The following is a 27,552-nucleotide window of genomic DNA, read 5'->3' on the forward strand; positions in this document are numbered from 1 at the left end:
CTGGTATGGGGATCTGTGGATCTACACCAGAAAGGGGAATTATTCATATATGGCATGCATATTTTTACAAAACCCTTCAGACTGAACTCAACCAGAAGGAGCCTCCGGGGCCGCTGTGTGCAGCCTTATAAGGCCTGACCGGCCGCCCCGCTGCCTCTGCTCGCCCCGGGAGAAACAGCTCCTCGCTCAACAGCAGCAAAGCAGATGAAGGATCTCACGTCGTCGGCCACGGAGGGCAACGGAGACATGATCTTTAAACCCCTGGGCTCTCGTGGCTGTGCCAGCACAGCGACATCTCACTAGTTAATAGGTCTCTCCCATGGAAAGGCAGGGAGCGGAGAGCTAGGAGGAGTTCCCTCTTATAATTAGCTCCACAACCAAAAGGCAGCAGCTCACAGCCTCTTCCACAAAGCACAAGCCCTCGGCAGAAAGGGCAGCCCCCCAGCGCGCCCGGCTGTAACGGGTCCAAGCACAGAGCTCACACGTTTCCTGCAGCGCTCAGCCCACCGCAGCACCAGGACCGCTGAGCACGACACTCGCCTCCAGTGCTAGAGCTTCAGAGCCCCAGCACGTAAAGCCTGCTTAAACAACTGTCGATATTAAGGTCACATTGAGAGGAACACGCTGAAGTGGCAGCGCAGTTATTGCTTCACCACGTTCGCCCTGGCAGCATCGCCGGCAGCGTCGGTGGGCACGGGTCGCCCCACGCAGCACGGCTCTGGCTCTGCCGCAGCCGCTCTCTGCCTTCCCCAGCGAGCCTCCGCCAGCGAGCCTGTGCCAAGTCACAGGCTCGGGCCTTTGAAAGTGTTGACAAAGGCAAGATAAATTAAAAGCAGCAGCTTGCTTGACAGGCAGGTACAACAGCGTCTGGAAGGAGGAGGTCTAACGCCTGGAAGGAGGAGGTCTAACGCCGAGTGCTTTTACCCTGAGTCACTGCTCCAGCTCACACTCCAGAGTTAACTAGAAACGGGGCGATTTGCGGCACCACTTAGGCTGGATCTCAGATCAGTCCCTGGAGGACAAGAGCCTGCAAGTTTCTCCTCTGTTGATAAGACCAGAATTAAGTGAGCAGAAAAGGCTCATCCCCGTCCTCACTCAATACCACTCTCCGCAGGTCTGCGCTGACGCCTTTGAATGGGAAGTATAAAATTATTTGTGTCCTAGTTATTTAGCCAGCGGGAGATAACTCCAGTTCCCGGCGTCCCTAGCGTCGCTCAGCAAACCTGCTCTGTAAATAACATGCAGCCTTTAAGCTGCCGCGAGTGGATAAAATAAAATGGGAGCTGATTCGTATTATAACTGATCCTCTCCCTCCCGAAGCACCTGCGCCAACATTAAGCTTCTTACACAGCACAGACAAAACCCCATATTTACATATCCTGCGCTGCTGGGCTCAGTCTCATTTGCCAGGGTAAATGCTGGCATCTTCCCGATGCCACACGGCAGCTGTTTCACCTCCAACACCCTTGCTCCTGGTTTTTGCCCCCCTCCTAGAAGCCCGTGTCCCAGCAAAGCGCCTGTGCAGAGGCAATGCTCCTGCTCTGGGCACGGCTCCCAAACCGGGCCTGGGCACGCACAGTGACACAGAAAGGGGAACGGGGCACGTGCTACCAGCGTGCTCAATAAGCAAATTTCTGCCTGGATTATTTGTCGTTTTCCTCATTTTGTCAATAAGATGACCTCAATCGTAAGAGGAGTTACTACCATCAACACGGGTGGGGTTGCAGGGGACGTGACAGAGCGAGAGACTCGCAAAGCTCAGCTCCAGCTCCCGGGGCCCGGCGGGAACTCCTGGGGGAATGCTGAGAAACTGGAGCAAGGAGATGAAAGGGAAGTGGGTCCTTAGTAGAATATAGTAGATGTAGGCTTTAATTTTTATTTAAAGGTAACATTTGTAGCACCTTTCTGCACAACTATTTACTGGAAACTACTGATACTGAGAAGGATGAAAAAAAGCTGAACGAGAGGAAGCAGAGTGTAAGTCTGGAGCAAAACAAGAATCTGGGAATGAAGAAATATGAACTCACTTATCCTTAAACTCAGATTTCATCTCAGTAACCTCACCTCAAGCCCAGTCAAAACCTAAACACCTCAAATAAAACCCCAGAAGCAGTAATTTCAGCCGAGCAGCTCACACACTAAGTCCTGGTCAGGCCACACTGAGAGCCCAGACTTCTGGGCAAAGCAAGACCAGTTGAGTCTGACACAGACACAGCATTTACAGCCGGAGGAGGAGGAGAAACTCCTCCCTCGCACAGCACGCGCTTGCGCGATCGCTGCATTACTTGGTCCTTCCAGGGCTTAGTGTAGAAAGCCTTAAAAATGCACAGTACTTGCAGAAGAGAATCTTCCAAAGCATCCCCCCACTGCTCGGCCGAGTCGGGTCTCCGTGGCCGCAGCACTTCCCGGGAAGTATTGCAGCCACCAAGAGATAACGTGGACCCCATTGGCTGGCAGTGTCCATACACAGATTTGATTCTGGTGGGAACAGCCCACGGCAACCTCCTGCCCCATGAAATATTACCACGGCTTGAAGGCATCAGGCACGAGGGGCAGCGTCCCTAAAGGAAGGCAAGTGAACCAAACACATTACCTTTTTCCCCGTTTGTTTCTCCACCATGTCGTTGCTGAGAGAGAAATCTTCTGGCTGTGGTGTTTTAGAACACCCACCCTTGGGCATCGTTCTGCCTTCCTTACTTGATCTTCATTTATGCTGCCATCGCCTCATCATCAACCGTCTGTTTAGAGAGAGGAAAAGAGAAGTTAGACATCTCAAAAAGATCTTTCCACGGGAGGGAAAAAGGCAAGACACTTCCCGCGGGGATAACCTCCCACCAAACTCTTTGATGGCAACACCAGGGTGGCAGAGCCCCTCCAAACGCCACACACCGCCCATCAGAGTGGGCAAAGCCGCTGCTGGCTTCTGCCACCTTCCAAACGAGGAGCAAGCTGGGACCTGCAGCTGCAAACACATGCAAGGGATAACCTAGAATGGATTGTGCCCAATTTCCCTCCCGTTCTTCATCCACAGCATCACTCCAAGCCTACATGAAGCTTCTGGCAGCTACAGCTCCATCCGGAGCGCAGGGACACGGGGATGGACCCGCCGGGTACATGTCTGGGGCAGTGACAGCCCTGCTCCCCCCGTTTGTCACGCTGAATTCCCAGACACTCGCAGGACCAACACACTCCCTGCTGAAATTACAAAACCTACTTATAAAATGCACTTTATGAACATGGTGCCGTTTTGAGACGAGACCAGAAACCGCCAAGGGCTCACGGCGTTCCCGGAGTGGTTTGCTGCGGGCTCCTGACGCCGGCACCGGCGCTGCCGCCGCGCCTTGGCCTAGGTAAGACAATTTGGAGAATAACAAAGCGCTCCCTGCTCCTGCCATGTGTTGCCTGGTTACAGGGCTGAAAAGACAACTGACATCTGAAATACAGCGAAGCAGGAGCTGCAACAGAGATCAGAAATACCGGCTGAAGCCACGGCAGGCGAGGCCTTTTTAGGTGAACAAAAATATCTCCTCTCCCGAGACCAGAGGCTAAAAAGCATCCATGCAACAGCAGAACTCCAAGAAGTGACCCACATCAATCCCTACAGCAAAGGTCTCGTCGTACTTACGCTGAAACGGCATAAACAGGCACCATTTGAAAACTCTTTCCCCAGCTAATTGCCACCTGACAACACTACACATTGCACCCATTAACTTCTTATAATAGCGGCTGGGTTTCTGCAGAGCTACAATTGCAGGAAATTGTCCAGGAACAAAGTCATGCAGTGCTCCATCACAAGATGGGAATTCTGTGGGCGGGGAGAGAGAAAGAAAACAGAGGAGAGGAGAGGAGCCAAGCCCTCCCGCCTGCTCGGGGCCAGGGGACGGAGCAGCGCGGACCTTGACCCGTGTCCCAGGCAGCACCAGGAGAGCCCAGAACCAGCTCGCTGGGTGCTGGGTCCCTGCACCGACAGCAGCTGGAGCAGGTCAGGGGGTTGAAGGCTGGTGGAACACTAGCGCGGTGCTTTCACCAGCCTCGTATTTTAGAAGTTCCCTGGAAATCCCTTCATAATTTAAATGTTTCATTTACACTTCAGAGACTTTAAGGCCCTTTGGGTTGGTGGGTTGGTTTGTGGGCTTTTTTTTTTTTTTTTTTTTAGAAAAAGTGATTCAGAGGCCCCAGCCCAGCCCTGCAGAAGCACAAATTCCCAGACCAAAGCACTGGGCACTAAGACATCCCAGCACCGGCATTTTCAGCAGGAGACTGTGCTTTCCAAGGTGGCTAATCCTCCACCCTGGCTCCTTTGCCTGGGCTACGGGAAGACGGTTACCCGTGTTCAGCAACGAAGGCTTCGGGGACTGAGGCCTCTTCATGTCTCCCTGCTTGACGCGGGGACAAGCTGCCGTGCTGAGTTCTGGGACCTCCAGCCCTCTCCTTTTGGATGCGAGAGCAGGAAAGGATCTGAACTGGCAAAGCCATGAGCAGGCTGATCAGCCGTCCTCATCACTGCAGATGGGAAGCAAAAACAGGGGGGAAAGTGCAGAAAATTCAGCATACCAACCCAGCATGTCCATAAAGAGAAAACCGAAAAAAAAAATCCTCTGTTAGAGCGAGGGAACAGCCACAGAAATCTGCGTCTCCAAATTTCTGCTCTTCATCCCATGAAGGGCCTGCAGCCCAGCACAATGCCAAAGTTCAAGCACCACAAGGCCTGACTCAAAACAGCACCTTAAAAAGGCAGCTGAGCCATCCTCAGGCATGCTCAGCGCCCGCAGAGAGAGGCTGGAGCTCACAAATCCTGCAGCCAAGAGCGAGCGGCCCCGGCCTCAGTGCTCCCCTGCAGGCAGCCAGGGTCTCACCGCCCAAGGGGATGTCAGGCTGGAGGTCAGGCTGCCCAGCAGCGCGGCTCTCCCGAAGGCACCGCTCCACGGCCCGCGGAGTCCCCGCGACGCTGCACGTTGACGGGGTCCCAGGCGCTGCACCTGCTTCTTCTAGAAGCAGCTTCAGCCATTTACAGCCTCAAGAACCTCGTTCTGTCAGCCATCATCAACCAATTTGTAAAGTTTAAGAATTTTTTCCCCTCGGTTTCACCTACTGGTGCTCGTTGAGGTGCAGATAAAGGAGAAACGAGTAAATGCCCCAGCATGTGCCTGGGAGGAGGCAGGAGCCGGCAGGAACGCTGGGTCAGCACGAAGGACAGTCTCCCACCTGAACAGATTCACTTCAACATTCACTGCAAATCTAAGAAGTAAAAATTCATATGATGGAAATTTATTTGTACTTTGCAAAGGATATTAGAACAAGCAGCTTCACTTATGTCAGTCCTGGGACCAGCACAGCTGGGAACAGGACACGCTCTGCTCCTGACCGTGAACAGCCAAAAATTAAAACCGTGTCGTTTCCAGCATCTCCCTAAAACTGTTTCATGGCCTGCACACTGTCAATTTATTCTCGAAAAAATTCTGCCCACTCCCCATGTCTTTGTGGCTGTTTGTAACCGGGGTAGGTACCTATTCACGTGGAGCTTCGAAAACCTGTTTAACTGAGAAAAGGCCAGACGGATGCCAGATTAATTCTGCACCCCTTCTGTTCATCTAGCTGACTCATTACACTTGGAAAGCTGGCTGCCTCTCCATGTAAACAGAGCACTGGCCTGTTTAACAGCTTGGAGGGAGTATTACATTTGCACAACAATTACCAACAACGCTCACAGTCTTCGTTTCATTTTTATGCACGTTTAATAAGAGTCAGAAGGGAGGGTACAAATTCCCAGTTTGGAAGAGCTCGTGGGAGCGACGGCCGAGCATTTCAAAGTCGCAAATCTAGGGCTGCAGAATTACAATTTGGCTTCAATCCCTCCTAATCTGGGAGCTGGACAAGCCACCCCCTTTCCACGACACCCCTCTCAACCTCACCTCCCTACCAGGAGACAATCATCACCCTTCCTATTTTGTAAACAATTAACTAAGCTCCTTGAACGAGATGATTACATGTCTGCCGCACAATAAGAAGTGGGAGACCGAGTGAGCTCAACGGAATATAATCCCTCGTACTTCTCCGGGAAAACAAAGGAGCTGTTTACCTCTGGCCGGCAGCCAGCCCGGGCTGCGCATGCCGCCTTCCCCCGGCAACACCAGCCCCTCGGCACGACCGGCAGCACCCCTCCACAGCCGGCAAGGCGCGGGTCCCCCGCCTCTCCCCCGGGAAAGCAGCGATAGAGAGGGGGGATCTGTCCCGGCACTCGGCCAGCCTGGACATGGCAGCTCCCGCCGGGTCGGGACGGGGTCCCGGGTGCTGGCAGGGAAGGCCATGGCAGTCCCAGCTCCCAGAATATCGCACGCACTACTTTGCCTGAAGGGAGAAAGCTGGAAAAGTGGACACGACAGCCAGCCCGGTCACCCTGTGGCCATTCCCACTCCTGCCTGGGCTGGGAGCCCTCTGGGCCGCTGCCACCCCCGCGGCAGGGGCTGGGAGATGGGGGACAGGGGCCCCCATGGCACCTCCGAACATCCTCCCAAAGAACAGGACTGTTGGGAACACGACCGGGCGTGGGGCTGGAGCTGTGCCTGGCGAGGCCAGTGGGGAACGGCTCTGCAGAGCCAGCCCCAGCCAAGCACAAACACACACACACGATCCTCTCCTCTCCCCTTGCTGGGGTGAGGAACCAGTTGAAAATGTTTTTTATTGAGCCCAGGACATGCCAAGCCAAAGCCACACACTGAGACCAAACATTTCTGTGGAGGATCTCAAAAGGCAAAGGTCCCAAAAGGGATGGGAAGGGAAGGGGGGGGGAGGGGGGTCATCTGTCCCTCCAAGCTGAAGGAGGAGGAGGAGGGCACTGCTGGCTCCATGCTCGGCCCCGCTGGCCTGGCTGGGAGGCAGCATGGGACCAGTTGCACCGTTAGCCAAGACTGGGCTCCCAGTGAAGGCAACAGGCAAATGGGGATGGGCACAGGGCTGGAGGCCACTTGGAACCCCAGCCTGGCCGACACCACCACCCTGCCTGACAGGAGAGGAGCTTCCTCGTTATCAAACCCAACATTTAAACCTCTTCTCCCCACACCCCTCCTGCCGTCACAGGCACAGCGAGCGACGTCCGTATCTGTGACAAGGAAGAGAAGATGCAAACATCGCTGAAGTCTTCACACACTTTCAGCTGTACAGCCAAGGCAGAAGGACAGCTTTCCCCGGCTCTGCCCGCACCACAGGCTGCCCGCCCATCCCTCCAAGCCTGCCCTCCTGCAGCTCCTCATGCAGCCTCTCGCCCCGCTGTGAGCAGACCAGCCAGGCTTCTGCCATCTCTATCTGAAGCCACAACAAATTAGCTCATGCCCAAGATCTGTGCATTGGAGCCTGCCCATACCCTGCCAGCTTGGAGTAAAAAAGATTGTGCAGACTTCTTTAAATGCCAGACAATAAGAAGAAAGCTGGCTGGAGGCTCTTACCCGTTACAAAAAACTCCAAGGCAAGGATGGCAATTAGAGGCGCAGACGTTATTTGCACAAATCCAACACATTTGTTTGGTCTGGAAAGGTTGGAATATGAACAAGCCCCATGGAAACATGAAAATTTTAAAACCTCAGGCTCCTTTTGAGGACTCTGTCCCAGAAAAACAGGTGTCCTTAAATCTTTGAAAATTGCCTTAAAATAACAACTCGCATAGATCACGTCCAAAATTGGATCCCTCACCCCCAGCACTGGAAAGTGTGGGGAGAAAAACAGAAGTTGAGGTCTTTCAATATGCTGAACTGTGCCCTTCTCCATGGCCCCGCTGACACCTTCACCGAGATGTTTGTCACCCCAGTGCAGGCCGTCTCTGAGCTGCGCCGTACGGTGTCACCCGCCGAGGCCGCGCTAAAATCACGGCGCACGTCACTAACAGGCTGCATGTTCCAAAAAGCCACCGTAACATCTTCAACCCAGCACTGCCCGTGGGCATTCTGTTTAGCGCTGTTTTACCAACAAGCTCCCAACATCAAAGACCTGCTCTTCACCAGCTTTTCCTTCACCTGCTAGGCCAACGCAACTCACCATTAGTACCTAAAATCGCTTGTGAGCACCGTCGGATGTGCACTTTGGGGAACAAGGAACAATTGTTCTTTGTGCTCCAGCTCGGCTCCGGAAGAGTAAAGTCCATCTTTTTCCACCATGGGTACATAAGCCGGGAGCAGCAGGAGGGCTGCGAGCCCGCAGTGCAAACACAGGTGAGTTCCAGTCCCCAGCTTGACAATGGGTAATCACAAAGATTAGCCATTAATAAGGTAGTGTGGCACGAGGTGCTAATTCTTACAGCCGTTGCCCAAAACAAGGGAAACTGAGAGCACTCTGCGTTTCCCTGCTCTGAGCGCAGCGGGCTGGAAAGCACGCTTGCCTGATGTCACGTCTGGGGTTACCCCAGTTTCACGGCTCCGTCGTGCCCTCACCTTCAACTCAACATCATCCTTCTTTCCCCTGGGGAACTTGCTGTCTTTTTATACCTGGCTTTTGAAGGGAGATGTCGCTCCTTATCAGAAGTTCTTATAGATGAAACATCTTTCTTCATCTCTTTGCACTGCTTCACCTCTCCTGTTCTCAAAATCAGTACCCAGTCCCCACAACAACCGTCCTTTCTTCCGCCTTTCTCAAATATTTATTTCGACTTAACCCACAGTGTTTCCTGACCTCCCGATACGCCTGTAACTACTCACATCTGGATGTATTTGCATGGGGCTCGGGCAAGGCTTGCTTGCTTTCTCAGATACACGCCAGTAACATGAATTAAAGCAGCTGCGAGTATTTCAATCATTTATGAAATGGATGCCCCTTCCTGGTGTTTGTTAGAACCTGCAGAAAATAACACAACGGAGAAGCTCACCCGGCCGAGTGGTTTGTGCACGCGGATGTGCACCCACATCCTCGAGGACCACAGTCAAGATGATGCTCAAGACCTTGCCAGGCACCATGAAAAGTCCAACTCCTCAACGGTTCTCCAGTGATGACTCGCTACACAAAACCATCCCGCTAACGGGTTAAATTTAAACCACAACCCTGACACACGTAGACTGCAAGTGTCATTTCCTGCCCCAGCACCAGAAGACGGGGCAATAGTCTCAAATTATGACAACTACTTGTTTTTCTATTATACTAAGTGTTACTATTTAACAATATTACATTTGGAAATTTCTGCCCAACTACCCTGTGATTCAGAATACTCCAGCCGGGACCATTCTCGGGATACACGAAGATGAAATGAAAGCGAGCCCTGACAGTACCCTGCAACCACGAGCAACCACTCTGCCTGTGTGGTTTCTCCAGGAGCAGTTTTTCCCACAAACCCTTCCCTCAATTATCTATATGCAGCTGCCTCTTGATATTGCTACATTTCTGGATGCCGCTGATTATCTGTTTCTGGCCAAGGTTACAAAACTGTTGTTTCAGTCAGTTCTCCGAGCTGCGGTCTGGGAGCGGGATCCGCTGCGATGAGGAAACCTTTGGAGCGGCCGGCGCATTACAGGAAGGCTGGAGCAGCGTACGGCCCTGCCGCACCATTAGTCAGAGTGGAGGAGCCGATTATGACACCGTTGTCCTCCTGGTGCGATTTTGGGATGGCTCCGGATCACCGGTTCAGACCAAAACCTCCCAGAGAGGGGGACTTCGTGCCTTCTGCTTCGCACAGAAACCCACCAGGCTTCAACCAGGGAAGAGCTGTAACCACATCTGCAAACACAATCATCTAGTGGACTTCTTGCACATCAGCCTCCCGAAAACAGTGATGAACTCCACTTGGATATTCCCACTGCTACAGCATATGGGAGGAAGAATATTGCCCTAATTAAGTACATCCCAAGGCTTACACAAAGCAATACCGTGTGCCTAGAGTGATCAGCAATGCAAACTTTAAGCAGACTGCACATGTCTGTGTATTGCATGTCACATGCATTTAAGAGTAAGAAATGCAGCCCAAAATATCCCGCACACAGAAAACAGGAAAGAAATTAATGTGCTGAGAAGTATGAGGAGTGCAAAGCCTTTACCCGCAGCTCACCGGGTCGTGAGCGGGGTCAGCCTCCACAGCACACACGGTTCACACAATGCACTGAGGGCCTGTCCTGAAGGTCCCACCCGTGGGGGAAGACAGGGATTCCCCAGGGCTGCTTTATTCTGGCAAAAGTTAACACCATAAATCTGCACGATCCCAGGACAGTTTGGGGAGCTGGGCTCTGGCCCCCCCATGCCTGGCAGGGAGCTACGGCTGCGGCTCGCTGCGGTTTGCTCTGCTCAAGTGCAGCTCACGGGGTTCACGAGCGTCAGCCAAGCCCCCAAAACGAGCCGGGCCCAATTTGCAAGATGGAGAAACATGTCAGCACAGACAATTCCCAACCATTGCTGTCCTTGATTTGATGCCGGCTAAATCGCAGCGAACGAAAGGGCAACAGATGAAGCAGCAGCGACTGACGGTGCCCTGGCAGTGAGCTGCGTCACCTTCCCCGCCGTCCCGGTGGCAGCCCGGGGACCCCGGCGCAGGAGGCTGGCAGGGGCTGCTGGCACGCTCCCTCCTCGGCCGGGCTGGGGCTCCTCCGTGCTCCCCCCCTGCGCATCTTCCATCCTTCCACTCCTGGCACTAGTGACCTGTCCCAAGGGGAGGCCGCGAGGTGAGCATCATTCCTGCAGAAAGCTCGCGTCGGCTCCTGCAAGCCCCATCTGCTGCTTAGCTGCAGCAAGGGAAGGCTGGGGAAGGTAACAGAAAGCAGAATGCATTTGTGCTTATTTTCAGCCGTCTCAATTAGCACAGGCGTTGTCGTTAATGTGGCTCAATCACCAATAACTTTGTGCCTTGTTTGCCTCTGGGAACTTGGTATCTGCGCTGACGTGACGCAGCTGGGCCGGGGCGCAGCGGGCAGATTTTACCAGCCAATTGAGACCAGGTCCTGTGAGTTTGGGCTGCTTTAATTAAACACTGCGTATTCCTAGTGTATCTCTCTGTATATACATATGCACATGCACACACATGCACGGACAGACACACATATATAACGTATATACTCACTGCAGTAAAACCCGAACAAGACTTTTGCTCTAGCCCTGCCCAGTTTTCCATGCTACATGCTTCAATATGTAGAAGTATAAGACAAAGACCAGCTCTTACTACAAAGAAACCTACGTAACTTAAACAAGCCCTTAAACCTGAGAGGAGACAATGACCCAGCAACGTTAATTACGTAAGAAATAAAGAAACCAAAAATATTTTGCAAAAGGTGCCACGGCCATTGCAACAGGATCCTTCAAGCCGAGGAGACCCCCGAGTCTGCCACCACCAGCCTCAGGCAGCGCAGGCTCTGGGACACCAGCTACACCCTAACAAAAGCCCTGCTTAAGCCTTGTTGGATTTGAAGAAATTCTTCAGGATGTTTAAACTGGTGTTCAGTCCACGATGTTGCAACAGCCAAGTAACATCATCTCCCAGCTGTGAGCATGAAAGACCACAGTAATCTCAGCAAAACACATCTCTTCTTCCCTGTTCTTGCACAATTCTTCCCAGGTTCCCTCTCCCTGTCCCAGCACCCTCGTGCCTGCTGCAAACACACAGAGCTTCCTCCAAGTATGGGAACCTCCGGAATATTTTGGTGAATTTAGGAGCAAGGACTAGGCAACAAAACAAATCCCACCCATCGCCCCTTTCCAGGCAGGGGCCCTGAAGGCATCAGGCTTTGGGGAAAAAGCAAACACAGAACTTCACTGATTTGCTCTTATCTGGGGTCTGCAAACCCCGCAGTTTTGTTTTGGCCATCTGCCTCTTTATCCTTTTCAACTGAAGCCAGTGGGTTTGAGATTGATGTTTTATCCATATACAAACCCCTTTGCAGCAAAAGTGATATTTGTTTGCCATGCTATGGCAGCTTTTAAACGACAGTGCAAGAACTGAATGGAGATGGCCTTTAAAAAAATGCACAGAACCAGAAAAACCCAGAACCTTTAAGCATCATTTCAGTAGAGAAGGGAAGACAGTGAAAACTTGGATGCTCTGACTTTCCAGACTAACCATAAGACTTCAGTTATAGAGGACAGGTATTATAAGTGCCACGTTAGCCTCTCAAGCCTTCTATTAACACATCGCTCAAAGTTTTATTCACCCCCCATCACTGGAGACACATAGGAAGGATAATACACCTGAGCTGGTGTTAGCAAGAACCTGCCCTGGAGCAGCAGCGGGGCAGGCGACCTGGAAGCCCTTTCCAACTGATATTGCACAGGCTTCATGCACTGGGCTATGGAAAACCAGCCTCCTAAACCCCAAATCTGAGAATATCTGAGGCACCTAAGCTAGCTTCTGCTCTGAAGGAGCTTTCTTCTCCAGTGACCAACCTGGGGCCGTAAGCAGCCAGACCTCCCACCTTCAGCACTTTCCACCACGAGGTGCAGCAGCCAAATCCACCATCACCACCAAAACCCAGCGCAGGCCAACGCAGCAAAGCTGCAAACCCACTGTCCTCCCAGCAAAACAAACATGCGACGGTCTCCCTCAAGATACGGAAAAAATTGATTCAGAGCTCACATTAAACTGGGAAGCTTGCAAGCACGGAAGGAACTTGGAAAGGCAGAAAAAAATGTCTAGGCCGTATAAAGTTTCCGTTTTCTGCCAGGGCAGCAGTCAGGCAAGGAAGCCTTTCTCATGAACGCACCACGCATCACAGAGCAAGCACGGCACGAAGCCAATGCCGGGCAACAGCCGGGCTACGGAGGGGGAAAGGCTTCTGCTGGTTTCAAAGGTCTGTGCGGCGGCACAGGCCGGGAAAGCGGAAGGTCTGCTGCCCAGATTTCTGGGCTGTGGGGCAGCCACACACGCGGTGCGGCTCTCGGAGCTGGCTCCACGCGGTTTTGAACTGTTAATGCTTCCAGGCACCGCTGCTCCCCCTCCCAGCACAACTGTCACCACACTTTTCGTGCTACTTAAAAAGCCACCGTGGCTCCCCGAGCCCTGACACGCTGATAAGAACAGTGGATTTCCCAGATTATTTCAGCCCGAGCTGGAAAGCAGAGCTCCGTCTGGAGCTGTGCGTCTGCTGACGACAGACCACCACCACGCTGCTATTTAACAAGCTGTACGACAGGAAAAAAGCTTGCTGTGGCTTCTGTGGGGCTCCGCGTGCTGCAGCCAACGCGGAAAAAAGCGAAGCGTGAGCTTCTCCAAGCAAACCACATGCCCTCCACTGCCAGCTGCCAGGCGTACGGGGAGAAGCACCTTGCCTGTTACCTTCGTCGCTTCTGCTCGTCTTGTTTCAGAAGCCAAATTCCCCCTCCAGTTTTCCCAGTCCTGGTCCAGCAAGCAGTGCCTCTGCTGCTGGGGATGCCAGCAAGGCCCCTGCCCGCGGCTGCGCCGGTGCCAGGAGGCTCACGCCTCGCTCAGCACATTGCCAAGGACCCCGGCCCTATGCACATAAGAACAAAGTGGCCATCCTCTTCCAGAGGACGGCAGGAAAGGTTTGGGCACAACGCAACCCTGCTGCTGGTTTGCCAGGAATCAAATCACGGTTAATTCTCCACAAATCGGCAACCCTCCTCTCTTCTTCCTCCATCTTCATCTCTCAAATTACAGTGCTTTTGAAGGTGATCTATTGTGTATAAAGACATAGGAACGCATTTACCAAAATGAGTATATTCTTGCACAGCAGAAATTCAATTTTCCCTACAAAGCTATTGTTGAACGTGTCATCAGAGCGGGAGTGATGGAAAGCTGTAAAACTGCTTTAACAGATTGTTTCCGTAAGGACATGGGCCCCCACCCTTCAAAAAAAAATGAGAGCCCCTCCTGACTTTGGGTCTAATTAAGTTACACGTACACGAGGCCTCTTGTAAGACAATTTGTTATAAAGCTGTTGCTTAAACACTTGCTGAAAGCCGAGCCAAGTTGAGAGTATCTGGCGCTGTGTTTCAGCATCTGACCAGACACGTGCGGCGTTGGGAAGCGTGAGGCTCTGCAGATGTCCCCGGCACCACGGCACATCCCCACCGGGGCTCGCCCAGGAGCCCGAGCAGCTTCGAAAAGGCAGCGTTCAGACAAAACATATGTGTGGCAAGTTGGGGGGAAAAAAAAAAACCCTCAGATTCTCTGCCGCCTCCTCGTCTTCCTTAAAAAAGAAAGGTCTGTCTCCCAGCTGCGTGCTGGATTCGCCTGCCTCCCCCAGGCTGAGGAGCCCAAGCTGACAACATGGCGCTCGGTAGCAAAATTTGGAGAAGGGAGGGATCAAAGTCGGGCTTATTGACCCCAGGGGGAAAAAAAAGAAGGCACAAATGAAAGGCAGGCTCTGCCCCAAGAGCAGCCCAAAGCCAGTCTGCAGATAGATCAAAAAAATGCATCAAGGGACCCGTAGAGCCAAGCCTTGGAGTGTGAATCCTTAGGGTACAGGTAGGAATGGTGCAACCGGAGTGGTATTATTTATATAATAATACCATACTGCGCCAGGCTGACGTGGCTGGCACCTGGCAGAGCACACATGTGCTCTCATCAGGATCACAGCAGGCAAAGGGGAGGTTTTGGGTCCTCCCGGTAACCCTGCACCAAGCGCCACACCACCTGCCTCTGGGCGATCCCAGGACTAAGCCTGCTCACGAGCTGGGACGCAGCCCCGGGCTGCACGGCGGTACATGGCCTGGCACACGGCCACGCCGAGCCCACACCGGGTGGCAGATGCCCGCTGCGGTGCCAGGGAGTTCGGCCCTGGGGGGCCTCGAGAGCAGGACAGGAGTGTCAGGCTTCGACAGTCTCGGTGCTTCGTGCTCCTGGCTCAGTCCCGTACCGCACGTAACTGCGCGGTGAACGAGGGCGCAGAAGATGGCTCAACCAGGTCTACGCCTGCCCCCCAGCCGCACACAATGGCAAGGGAGACGGAAAACACCGAGAGCTGCAGCTCCCACCCTCTGCGCGGCGAAGCCCTGCCACCTCCCCAAAGCTTTCCGCAGACCACGCAGCCTTACCAGCGAGCTCCTAACCGAAACCAGCCCCGCAGAGCCTGGCCAGCTCTGAGGAGCACTGCCCAGCGCGCCCGGAAAACACCCTGGTTTGCGTACCACAAACCTCGAGCTGGAGGACACGGGACTCATTACTTAAAGACAAGGGTATAATATGACATCTGAATTCACCAGTGGGCTCCTGGGCTGCCCGAGCGGCGGTATCGTGAGCTCCACAATCTGCAGGAGCAACGCTGGAATTTCAGGGCTTTGTTTGGCTGTTTACCTGCTCTGGGAAAGGGGGTTTTACAGCCCGCACGCTCCGCACTGGCTTTGGAGGGAGTGTTTCTCATGGCTGGGTACATCCCATCTCCCCCCGAGCTCTGTTTACCCACGATAGCAGCCCACTGCCCCGGCTGTGCAAACACCAGCCCTGGGAGCCGCCAGCACCCGCGCAGTATCGTGGCAACGTGGCTGAAGCCAGCTTTGCAAACTCACAAAGTGTGCAAATTAATTTCATTATCCGCTCTTGCACATCATGAGGAGGGAAAACAAATAACCTGCCTGAAAGTACATTCTAGTAATTATTAACAGGGCATAAGTTAACCCCAGGGGAGTGGGAGGAAAGACTGGCCGGAGAGGAGAGCCTGGCACTTGCCTGTTTGCTAGAGCTTACAGCACGCCAGTACTTTTTAAATATAAAACCCAGCCTTATGCTGCATTTTGTTCCCTTTTTAGCCCAAGAATTCTTCATATGCTTGGCTGAACCTACATATTCTCCCAAATGTTTACCAAGTAAAACTGACCACTCAAATATTTCACCGGCAAAGCTCTTGGCTTCCATTTGCTTTTGCTTTGACGTCTCTCTCCCCCCGCAAAGGCTCTGGAGGCACCCACCCCTTCGCAGAGCTGTCAGGATTGTACATGAAACCTTCTTCGGCGATGACTAAAGCCCAGGTATGCACTGAACGTTCTGGTTGCTATTTCACTCCAAAAACATCCTTCATCTTAGCAGCCATGCTGGTCTGTACTGGTAATCCCTCTCCCCCACACACACACAGGAGAGCAAAACCTGAGATTTAATACCCTGCAGCACACAATAATTTAATCCAGTGCTGTATGTCTGGATTATGCGACCACTTCCCCATACCGACAGGCACAAAACCCACGTCATAGCAAAATATGTGTTTATGGAGCTGGAATTTTTGCTTATGGAACTCATGCAATTACCTCAATTCTCAGAAATCCTAGTAGCTCCTATTTCACCCAAGACAAAATGGTGATAGGTGATAACAAATCCAGGGCTCTACCACAACAGATAGTCCTGAACACTGCACCATGCACCGCTCCTGTGCCAGGAGCTGAGGACATCGCTCCCTGCCTGCTCCGGCTGCCTCCCCTCAACGGGGCACTTGGAAATACCGTCCGAGGTGCCCAGGCTGGGGGGATTTAGCTTCATCATGGAAAACTGAGGGGATCTCAACTTGGAAGAGAGCATAGTAGACCACTACGAACCTACAGCAGGGCTGTGGCAGAGCGCCAGCAATCTTAAAGCATTATTAGTAAGCCATTAAGAGGCACTGTCAAGACAGATAGGCTTTAAGATTACTTTACAAGGCAGTTGTCAGGGATTTCAGATGCACTGGTTGCTGCAGCAGCTCAATTTTCACTTTAAAATGACTGTTGTGTGAGCATTGTTTTAAAAGGGACCTCAAAGTAATAAGCTGAGATGTTTTTCAAGGTAGCTAACGCAGCCACATTTTAAAACCCTGCCTGGCATCAGCACAAAGTGCCTGCACGCACGCACCGGGGTTCGAACTGACTTAGTCAGAGCCCCGTTTGGACGCGGATCCTGTACAAACCTGCTCCCACCAGAGCGTTCGGCTCGGCGCAGACACAGCCTCGGGACGGAGCAGCCCGAGCCAGCAGCACAGATACCTGCTGCAGCAGAAAGCCTGAGACGGGTCTCCTGGCCCGTGCCCTGGCCCTGCCGCCCTCCCCGCGGGCTGCTCGGTGCTGCTGGAAACGGTCACCAAAGCACGGCAGTCCCCGTGCTCCGGCCCTCTCTGCCTGCCTCTTATTTTTAGAAGGGAAGTGCAGGCTGCGTATCTACAATACTTGAAACAAACTCCCCAGCGGTTCCAAAAGCTTTTTACTCGCCATGTTTTGGAGAATATAAACATAAATAGATCCGCACAGAAAGTCTTTCATGTTCCTCTAATGGCTAAGGGGCTCGGTGTGCTGCTCAGCAAGTCTCAGTACCCTGAACAGCTCGGGAGCGCAGTGACCTTCAAGGGCTTCCCCAGCCCTCCTCCTCCTCCTCCTCCCACCCCACCACAGACCACTAATGAGTGAGGAGAAGCAGTGGCTCAACGTGGGACCTATGTGCTCCACTCGTATGGGGACCTATAGGTTCCATTCATATGGGACCTACAGGCTCCATTCCTATCACATCACCAGACCTCCCTGCCCGTCTATACAGGCAGAGGTCTCCACTGACCGAATCCAAAGGCATTTTCACGTCCCCCTCCATTTCCACGCTGTTTCTGTATGCGCCATACACTGTCACAACCTATTTTCACTAAGTTAAGCAAAAGTACAAGGATTTGAAGCCCAGTCACCCGTTCCGTTGGCACAAGCTTCTTGGGTTTGTGTTTTATTTTCTCCTTTCCCCCTCACCCCTCAGACCTCCTGAAACGGATTTCCCATTACTGCTCTGCACCTTCGCACCCCGCTGGACCCATAAGTGCCCACATGGTTTTACAAGAATAGCTTTAACCAGCATGTTTAATCCAGCTTGCTGTTTTTTTAAAAAAAAAAAAAAATCAGCAGTACAGTTTTCCATAGTCAAAGTCAATGTGAAATCAAAAATCATCCACAACCCCATTTCCACTCTCTTCCATTGTAAGGGCACACTAAACATTTTACAGAGGCAAGACCCTTGTGCCACGAAGAGGGCAATTTTCTGACTTTCTGATGTTAGCAAGCACCTGTTCCTAGTTCCGATGGGCCGTAATACATCATCCGTAAGCACATGTGTGTGTGTGCAGGGAGCACGGCAGCTCCGGAGCTGGAAGCAGGCTCCCCCACCTCCCAGCTGGCTGCTCACACGGGAGTCGCTGGGTCGGGGCACTTCACCCGGCTGGTTTTCTCTCCCATCCTTATTCTTTTGCATCTTTAGCACGTGACTCAAGTCTTAGAGCCGAGTTTTGTCCTCATTTTAGTGCAAGTTAAACACGCTGCTGCTGCCATCAGACCGAGGGTGTGAGTCACAACCAAGCCTGAATATAAAGCAATTTATTTAAAATTCAAGGGAAAATGTTAACCCCTCAGTACTGTAGGGGTAAAGTCTATCTCTACCCCACCGCCCCGAACTGCCTCGCTGCAGCAGCTAATGAGCTGGGGTAAGTGTGCTCTGAGCCACCAGAAACCCAACTGCCAGAGCCAGGAAACCTCCGCAGCAGCTCCCACAGCCTGGCCTGCAGCGCACGGAGGGGCTTCGTTGACTGCTGTTGCCCCCAAACCCACCTTCTATGCAACGACAGCAAGGAAAATGGTTCCACAAAGTCCAAGAGATGAACAGCAAGGAAAACTCTCAGGGCAATTACCCCACAACATGCTCTGAAATGCAGTTCCTTCCCAAGGGCTCAGGGCGGGCTCAGGTTGAGAAGGACAACTGAATGTAGCCCCCGTGTAGAAATTACACCTGGCAATGTTTTATAAAAAGTGGTATTGTCTATTCATTTTAGCAAACTCTAAAACTCTTTGCTACTCTGAAATTTTCTGGTTCTGAGTTCCACAGGCTTTATGGTTTTTTCAGTGCTAAATTCTCTCAGACAATAAAAAAAAAAAAAGAAATGTTGACATGCTTTCTCTGCTACTCACCCCTGATGGCATACCCTATGCCCATTAGGAAGCCTTAAAAAACTTAAAAAAAATAAATCTTACTGGAGAGTTAAGTTTGCTGATCCTGGAGAGCGGGCCTTTACACAAGAGCACAGGCTGCAAACAGCATCACGACACCCAGTAAAGGTCAGACCCCTGTTATTTACTTATTCATCTGAGATGAGGACACAGCCCAAGCAATCTCTCATTCATCTCCAGTAAATGGCACATGCCTCCTCCAGCCTCGTGTCCCCGGCTCTGTGCTCCTACCAGAGTCCCTGCCCGGGGACCTCACTGTGATATTCAATTCTTACAGCAATGCTGTAAGTTTTCAATACACTTTTCAGCCTTTGTCATGACTTCCTGTCCTATTTTCTTGACAATTATCTGCTTTCCAGTGAAATAGTGGTTTACACCATTTTTCATGAAACACCGCTACGGCTTCTTCCTGCTTTCCATTGACCATTCCAATGTAACTGCTCACCACCAAGCAGATCAAGGAATTTATTCAGCTTTAAAACATTTTTGCAATTTTTTACACCCAGTTCTGCTGCCAGAACGGTTTCCCTCCGCTGTGCTGGCACACCACAGCGCAGCAGGCAGCAACCAGGGTCGCAGCCAGAACAGAAACCCACTGCTAACATCCTGCAGCCTCATTTTTCTCGGTGGCTGGAGAGGCAGGATGGTGACAGCACGTACCAGCACCACCTTGACACAACTCCGAGACCCCCTCGTGCTCCCAGGCTTAGTGCCTGGACACCATCGAGGTATGTTCACAAGAGCTGCAGCTCAGAAAGGTCACTCAGTGTGGTGGGACTCTCCAACCCGGCTAATTTGTCACTCGACAGAGGTCAAACAAGCCTTCACAGAAAATAACATGAGTGACAAGACTCCTTAAGGTCAGACATCAGCCACAACTGGCTTAAATGCCACTCACTAACAAACCCGTCCAGCAGTACCCCTGCCGCACTGTACTGGTGCCACCAGGCACAGACCTCTGGAGCCTCCCGTCCCGCTGCATTTCAGCCCTTTCCCGAGGCTGTTGCAGGCAGCAGAGCGGCCTCCTGCACCTCCCGGCACGTTGGATCACACAGCCTGCCTATTCCAGGATGGTGTCACTCAGCGTGACCTCCCGGTGCTGAAGGGGACAGTCCTGATTCATTCTGGTCTCTATAAACCCTTTCACCTTCGAGCCTCATGACTGAGATTGAAAGAGATTAAAAGCAGCTTTTACAACACAAAGCATAATTGTTTACTTTAGGTACCAACCAGAGGGTGTAAGCACAAACTGTGTGTTTCCCGATCTCGGTATTTTTTGCAAGCAATGGTATGTCTCTGACACCCCAGCACCCCCCGGCCCTCTCCAGCAGACGCTCTGGGCACTACTGGGTCATTCCGGCAACCTCCAAACCCAGAGGTTCACTAATGCCACCGGCTCCCAGCTCTCCATAGCCAGATTATCCAGGTTGAGATTATCTGTGGCCCAGAGGCGAGTGGCTCGGGGCTGGCCATGCTGCTCCGGAGCCAGCCCCGCCACGGAAGCAGGGAAGCTGTTTCCACGTAGTGCCCAGCCTCAACTATTACACCACGCAGGAGGGGAGCGGCTGCATGCAGCGCATCCCACGATACCAGGATTTTTGGTATTTTTAGTATTGGAGTTCCATCAAAACGTGGCTACACTGGTCCTCTGCTAGGATAAATGACAGCGAATTAAGTGAATCTGGTATCCTCCTCCGGATGGCAGGCTTAACCTTTGGCCGAACAAACCAATCCTGCCTGGCTAGAGCCATGCAGAAGATGCTCCCCCATCAGCCTTTTTTCCCTGTTTCTGCAAGGATTTATCTGAGTCTCTGTTCCCCACTTTGTGATGGATTAATTGGCTCTGGCATTAGATCAAAAGGTGCTATCAAAGGAACAAATGGAGAACCATACACTGCTTTCATAAAAGATACAGGTATTTCCCAGCGCATCAGAGCTTTGTTTCAGGCTCTCAATGATGACACTTTGCAAAGGTTGCTATAAATTCTGGGATTTTATGCTTACTTCATGCACAGCCTCTACTTAGAGCTCCTCTAGTACCAGCTTCTGCAAATTCCCCTAATATGCAGTGTTACCCTGCTACAGCGATGCAGAAACACTGGCCCAAACGCTCTCTCCAGGCCTGGCTGTCGCTGAACAGCAACGATCTGTTACAGAGGCAGGTTTGTGAGCTGGCTTGGGGCAATGAGAGCAGCACGGCACTCACAGAAAACAACAGGGAGCACACACACGGCTGCTGAGGGCTCCTGATCTTTCTGCTTCTCCCCGAGACCCCCAGTCTGGACTTTGGGATGATTCCCTCTCCCCAGGCATCGCCACTGAACACCTGCAGATCCTCTGCCAGGCTTTCCCTCTGCTCAGGCTCAATTGCTTTGTTGGTTATAGACTAGGAAAGTTAAAGTTTCAACCTGCTGGATTTGTGCAGGTCAGTCCAAAGAACTCCTCCTTTTTTGACATTTTAAATTGCACAACTATATTGCCAGAAGTGCATTTAAAAGCCATGCTTAACTTCAGGCTAGGACAACACAGCGCCGATATCACTCCATCAAACAAAACATCTGCCATGTAGCTGCTAAGATGTTAGTGATGGTCAGGGACAACACGCACGGACAAAAGAATATATGAAAGGTTGCAAAAATAATTTGCTGCAGGTCAATGCTTACCTGCAGCTCTTAGGAAGAAGAGCAATATCGCACATAAAGACACCGGGGCCGCGCAGTGCCGGGGAGGTTGTCTCGGGGGGAGCACGTTTTGCTCTCCCCATCGCCGGCACTGCGCTCCAGCAGCCCACACAGATGGAATAGGCCAGGACCAACCCTCATTTGTAGTGGTTTTTACTTCAAAAAGGACGGGCAAAACTAGCTGTGGACATCACACAGAGCTGGTCTCCCTCTACCACGATTTTTGCAGATGCTCCATTCTTGCTAAGATGTGAACTGGGAATTTTTTCTTGCTTTCTAAAAACTGATTCAGGAACACATTTATTTTCGCACTGAAATGTGCAGGACGGTCTGGCTGTGCAGAAGGAACAACTCAGCACTTTGCAGGAGTGGTACACACAGTGCACAGACACCCAGCAAAACGCATTGATTAGGATGGGGCTTTGCATACTAATTTACATTATAACTGTTCCACCCCCATTGTATCAGGGCCTGTGAATGGAGGCATTGTCTCAGGGCAGAGCATTCTTCATACCAAGCCCCTGCAAATGGGAGCCCTGGTGCTACGCAGTAACAAAAACAAAATCTCAGCAGAAGTCCATTAGCATCCAAAGGGCAGGAGCCTGAATGCATCAGAAGAATTCTTTGAAAAGTAAGAGTGAAACGAATGTAATAAAATGCTACTATTAAGTGATACTCATTGTCCAAATTAAACCATCAGAAGCAAAGACCTTGACTCTCAAAACGTATTCAGCGCAGCACATGCTGCAGAGCCCGGGAACAAGGCTATTAAGAATTTAAACCCCTGGACTTGCCCCAAGTATGGATTACTTGATTTTTTCGTGAGCATTGATCACACAGAACTATATTTGGATTCCCAGAATAAAAGCTCGTATCTTCAGGAGGGTGTGCATGGCTACGCAACCCCACCCCCCCAGAAGACACACACCAGTAGGCCGGGAATGGCAGGAGCTATGGAATGCCTCAGCACCGGACCAGGTTTAAGACGACGACAACCCAACACTCCTCAAAGAAGCCCGGCTGAAAGCAGGACAGACGACTTTTCTAGAAATGGTGGAACAAGTGCAACGTTTCCCTCTTTCTGCAGATGTCGGGAAGGGGACTGGCACGGCAGCACTGGGAAGGGCTGACCTTTCTGTTCAAGGAACGCCTGTGCTCCTCCAAAAGCAGCGGAGAAACCACAGATTTCTCCACTACAGCAGAACACATGATGCCATTTTGGAGTTATGAGTTGGTTACCCGGTTCATTTATTTAAGGTACAATTCCTAAAACTCTTACATACATAAAACTTCAGCTATTTCTCTTTTTTTTTTTTTAAGCTTTTCTACAGCCACTGCAGATGATCAGTCTCCAGGAGTGTCCATGCAATGGTCCTGCCAGCCAGGCCAGGAGCCGACCCTGGAAGCTGCTCTGGCAGCTCTGTCGCTGCCAGGGTCCTGCTCTCTGAAGCAGCTGAACCAAATCGAAAGGACAGGACAGTGCTTCCCCTGCCCCTCGCTCCCAACACCAGCCCACAAAACCCACCTCCTGGGTTTCAAAACCCACTCAGCTCCATGTCTGCAACCTACCACCCAGCTGCCATCTCCTCCTCATAGAGGAGTCGGTGGTTAAATCACATGCCACATGTACCTGGGGCTCTTCCCCATCTGCTTCCCAGACTCTCGCTGCTTTAATCCTCTTTCTACCCCTTAGCTCATGGCTGAGCCCACAACTGCCCGGGGACAAAGCACAACATGATCCCGCATGGGCACCACTAAGAGGAGCAGCAGGCAGGTCAGCTACTCGCACTACAGTAACATGTCTCAATACACCATATATTTTTTTAAAAAAACAAACTCTTTTCTACTTTTACTGAGCCTTCGAGCTCTCGCCTTCACCCGCGGCTGGCAGCAGCCCCGGCAGGGCCTGTCGCAGGCACACAGCTTGGGCGGAGGGCATGGATGCTCTGCCTGTCCTCCCAGCAAGCTGGCTGCTGCATCCTTGCAAGGTTTCTCGAGCTCTTTGTTAGCAGCGGCTCGTTGTGCAAGGAAACGAGAACATCAAAGTCACAAACTCCAAGCAAGTAACTCAACAAGAGCAGACGGGTCGGCCCAACCAAGCCTGCCAACTTTCCTTCTGGTTTAGAGCATTTTTTAACTCTGCAGAGTTATGAGATAGGCTCCAGTCCCTGCAGCTCACACCAAGTTTCAGTCTAGAAAAGCGCTTTCCTGCGGTTTGGCATACACACACTGCCATTCCTATGTCACAACAAAATAAAGGGCTCACCTCTACATTTTACAGCATTATGGGACCGGCGGGTCACTCGTCCGAGCTGCTCAGTACAGGCAGCGCCTTGGGAAGCCACTTGTTCTGCCAGAAGCTGAGGGGTGCGCAGGAGGAGCTGGGTGCACTCGAATGGTGCTGTGCTGCTCAAAAGAGAGGGCGAAGCACAAGCACCTTGTTTAAAAGGCATCGGATAACAACTTTTGTGAATGTCAGCCTGGACAGCAGAACAAAAGTCACTCAGACATCCCTTCCAAATTTTTAATGTCATTCTTGCAAAAGGAGAGCCTATATAAAAAAAAAAAAATCCACTTGATATGAACCCTAGAAAATCAGATGGTTGGGAAAGTGTGAAAATTTTATATAAACAGCACAATTTAGTAGTTAAGGCCTCCTGGAAATAGGGTTGTATTAGAAAATTGCTACATCACCGTGGTGTTTCCCGTACCACGCTCCAGCACAGAATATTTCACTTAGTTTCTTTTCTATATCGCTTCATGAACCCTACATGTGGACATTTCAAAACAATGCCGCCGCGGTGCCCCGACACACAGGATCTGCATATCAATGTCCCCCCTGGCCCCTTCAACTCTGCAGAGAAAGGCTGTAATCTGGGTTTTGTTCCCGGCCTCTCGGCCCCATGGAGCGGGAGCCGGGTTATGCAACCTCTATTCACCCTCCCCAAGCCCTGGGAACATCTTTGTAGCCCAGGACAGGAAAGCTGGAGGAGGAGGAGGAGTGGGGAAGGGGCCCGAAAACAATTCGGGAGCCAGGCTTGGGGGAAGGATGATGCGCTGCATCAACCTATTTGCTCTCGTCCTTCATTGGAAACCGAGGGGGTCGGTACAGACCCTGCGTGTGGGAATCCACGCGGCGAGACCACAACCATTCCCAGCCAACGCATCCAAACCAAACCGTTTTTTGGAGGAAAACAAGCCATTTCTTACGTCAAGAGTAAGGGGGTGCCGGCGTGCAGCCGTACGGCGAATGCTACAGACCCCGGTTCACCCTGGAAACACACAAACGTGTTTCAGTCTACGGAGGATTTGGCGGATGAGAGATGGTGCAAGTGCCTTTGCACGCTCCTGATCCAAGTGTTTCTCTCACAGTCAGTAATTAACACGATTTATATTTTACGCTAAAATTAGCTACCCAGGGATGTGCTTCCCACGGCGGTGCTGGCACACCCGCTCCTTCAGCCAAACCCCCTCGTTTCAGAGGGGGACAGGAGCTGTAAACGAGGTTTTACTTCTGTAGACTAACACCTCCCCTCCCAGTGACCAAGTCCAACCTCTGCCCGCACCAAGAGAGCCCCCGACGCAGAGATCAGGGAAGGGAATGAGCAAAACCATCTTTTCAGCCCTGGTCCTTGCAAAACCACATGCTGTGCTGCTACTCGCACACAGCTGCTCGCCATGCGTGGCTATTTTTGTACAGCCTATAGAACAAAAATATAGGTAGCTATGTCAGGTGAACGTTTGCACTGTTGCACGGTGTGATGACAGCCAAACTAGGTCAAGCCTTAGCCAGTATCCTTTAAAAAAAGGGAAAGGAAAAAAATAATCCGTGGGAGAACAGTGAGTTCTCAGGGAAGAAAATATTTATCATTATCTAAGATACCTACTGTGCATGAGATGACTGGTACATTTACATATATACAATGTATACACACATATATACAATACACATCTTTTCACAGTTTAAATGGTAGATTTTATTTTTAATTTTTTTAAAGGACACTGAAGTACCTCGGACTGGAAAGAAGATATTTCATACGCATTTCACGCACCGACTTCAACCGAAAAGGAGTTTCACCTATAACGCTCTGGTAGCCCGTTCTTGGTGCAGCCTGTGGGCAACTTTATTGTATTTCATGGCTTCTCTGCCATGAATAAACTCTATTCTTCTGCTGCACTGAAAGCAGGAGCCCGGCAGGTAACAGGATCCCAGCCCTGCTGGTAAAGGCAACTTGACCCCATTCTCTAAAAAGGTAGAGGAAGGTAAATGACTTTAATTTCTTTTCGAGAAGACACTCTCCCACTTCTGTTGGAGCACATCGCACCTTGCAAGCTGGAAAACGTGGAAATTGAGGTGGCAGCTGGCTGTCTCCTCTTGGGAGGGATCTCTGTTCAGCCGAGAAGGCAGCGGCAAGGCTTGTGCATCCAGTCACTGCGCTGGTCTCGGGACAGTTCCCAGTTTGACGTGAGAGGCTGACCGCTGACCGGGAGATTGGGCAACCCCTTCGGCTGCAGAGCAGCCACGCTCGGGCTGCACCCCACGGTTTGGCTCTGCGTGTTCTGCAAGTTTTACCGAGCGATGGGACAGACATTAGACACCGATGAGGCAGCATTGCTGCCCCTGGATTGCCACTTGCTGCCTCCCGAGGCGGCAGGCAGAGGAAACCTGGAATGCACTAACACTGCACAGGCTCATGGAAATCAGGAACTGGGTAATTTTAAAGGCTTTCTCAGTGAAAAATGTTCTCAGACTTAGTTAAACATGCCAGATAAAGCCTCTGTTCCTGTAAAACCTGATGCATGATTATCAGTCAAGGCCAACGTATTTACCCTAAAATTGGGTAATATTGTTTTATGGCTCTTAATAGTTCAAACCGACAATGCACGGCTCTGAACAGACGCTGCCGAGCAGTTTCTCAGCCTTTCATCAGGACTGCGTAGGCGTTGAATTCTGGAGCTAATCACCTTAGCAACGGCTCTAAACATATGTGCAGTGACATCAGCTGATTTCTGAAAGCTGTAAATAGAGGATAATAGCACGAAAAAATTCTGGATTAAAGCCAAGACCTAAAAAACATACTATTAAAACACTGCCTGTAATTCAATGTATGCAAACTTGTTTGCATTCCCGCTCCCCAAAACCTGGGTAATTACACACCTACCAGCACAACTGGTGATTGCCCCACTGCAGGCTACTCTCAGTTTCAGAAATTTCCCAGAAACAAGGATTTAATAGAAATCCTTCTTCAAATTTAATTTTAAAAAGCCTGGAGAAAAATCTGCAGATAACCCCACACAGCATGAAGTAAGGCTAAAGGAGACCTGCTCCGACCTACAACCCTGTGCTTAAAGCCAATGAGTAATAACCTCAAGAGATTTATTTGTAAATAAGAAAATTAACTATGTGCTCATGGGCTTTATCACTGACTCATGCAGGAACTGTTGAAGAGGAACCGTGGCAAACTCCACTTGGAGGACGTGCTGCCAGGCCCATGCCCTCGGTAAAGAAGAGTTAAAGCAGCATCAGGCACGAACGTGCAGGAGGAACCCACTTCTGGAAGGGCGAGCAGACAGCATGAAAGGGGCATATTCTGAATTACCTCATGTTTGGTACCTCATTAAGATCTTAAACTGTCCGTTTAGGGAGTCCCTCAATCAGCCCTCAGCGTAAGACACGAGGACAATATACTTTTTGTTTTCCCCGTTTCGTTGTGACCCATATTTCTGAGGCCTGTTGTGCAGGATGTGACCTGGCCGGCTAAAGAAACCTTTGCAGTGCCTCCATGTTCAACTGGCACACTGGGAGGGAGAGAGGGGCGAGGGGAGAAACGGGCTTAATAGGATTTTCAAATGTCAAAAAATATCTTTAGCAGGCCCATTTACGCAGAGTCTTAGCACTCGCTGAACTTGAAAGCAAAATTTGCTGTGCAAAGAACACGGCTTGCATGCTAAGCGGACCCGAGGAACGCTGCTTCTGCAGCACAAAGCCACCCAGCTCCTTCACCCTCAGACCATTCAGGGAAGG

The 27,552-nt window shown here is 51.4% G+C and overlaps 1 protein-coding gene across 8 annotated transcripts in view; it reads right to left on the reverse strand.

Moving 5' to 3' along the window:
* ANKRD11 (ankyrin repeat domain containing 11) overlaps window positions 1-27,552 on the reverse strand; it is a 155,944-nt gene that overhangs the window by 36,090 nt on the left and 92,302 nt on the right. For 7 of the 8 annotated variants that reach the window (XM_074881192.1, XM_074881188.1, XM_074881190.1 and 4 more), the window contains one exon: window positions 2,594-2,738. In XM_074881192.1, coding sequence (XP_074737293.1) covers window positions 2,594-2,680 — 87 coding nt within the window. In that variant the 5' untranslated portion in view covers window positions 2,681-2,738. Of the gene's footprint in view, window positions 1-2,593; window positions 2,739-4,327; window positions 4,504-27,552 lie in introns of all 8 variants that reach the window. The other variant, XM_074881195.1, reaches the window with a different exon arrangement.

This window comes from Strix uralensis, chromosome 12 (assembly GCF_047716275.1).
Source record: "Strix uralensis isolate ZFMK-TIS-50842 chromosome 12, bStrUra1, whole genome shotgun sequence".
NCBI lineage: Eukaryota > Metazoa > Chordata > Aves > Strigiformes > Strigidae > Strix > Strix uralensis.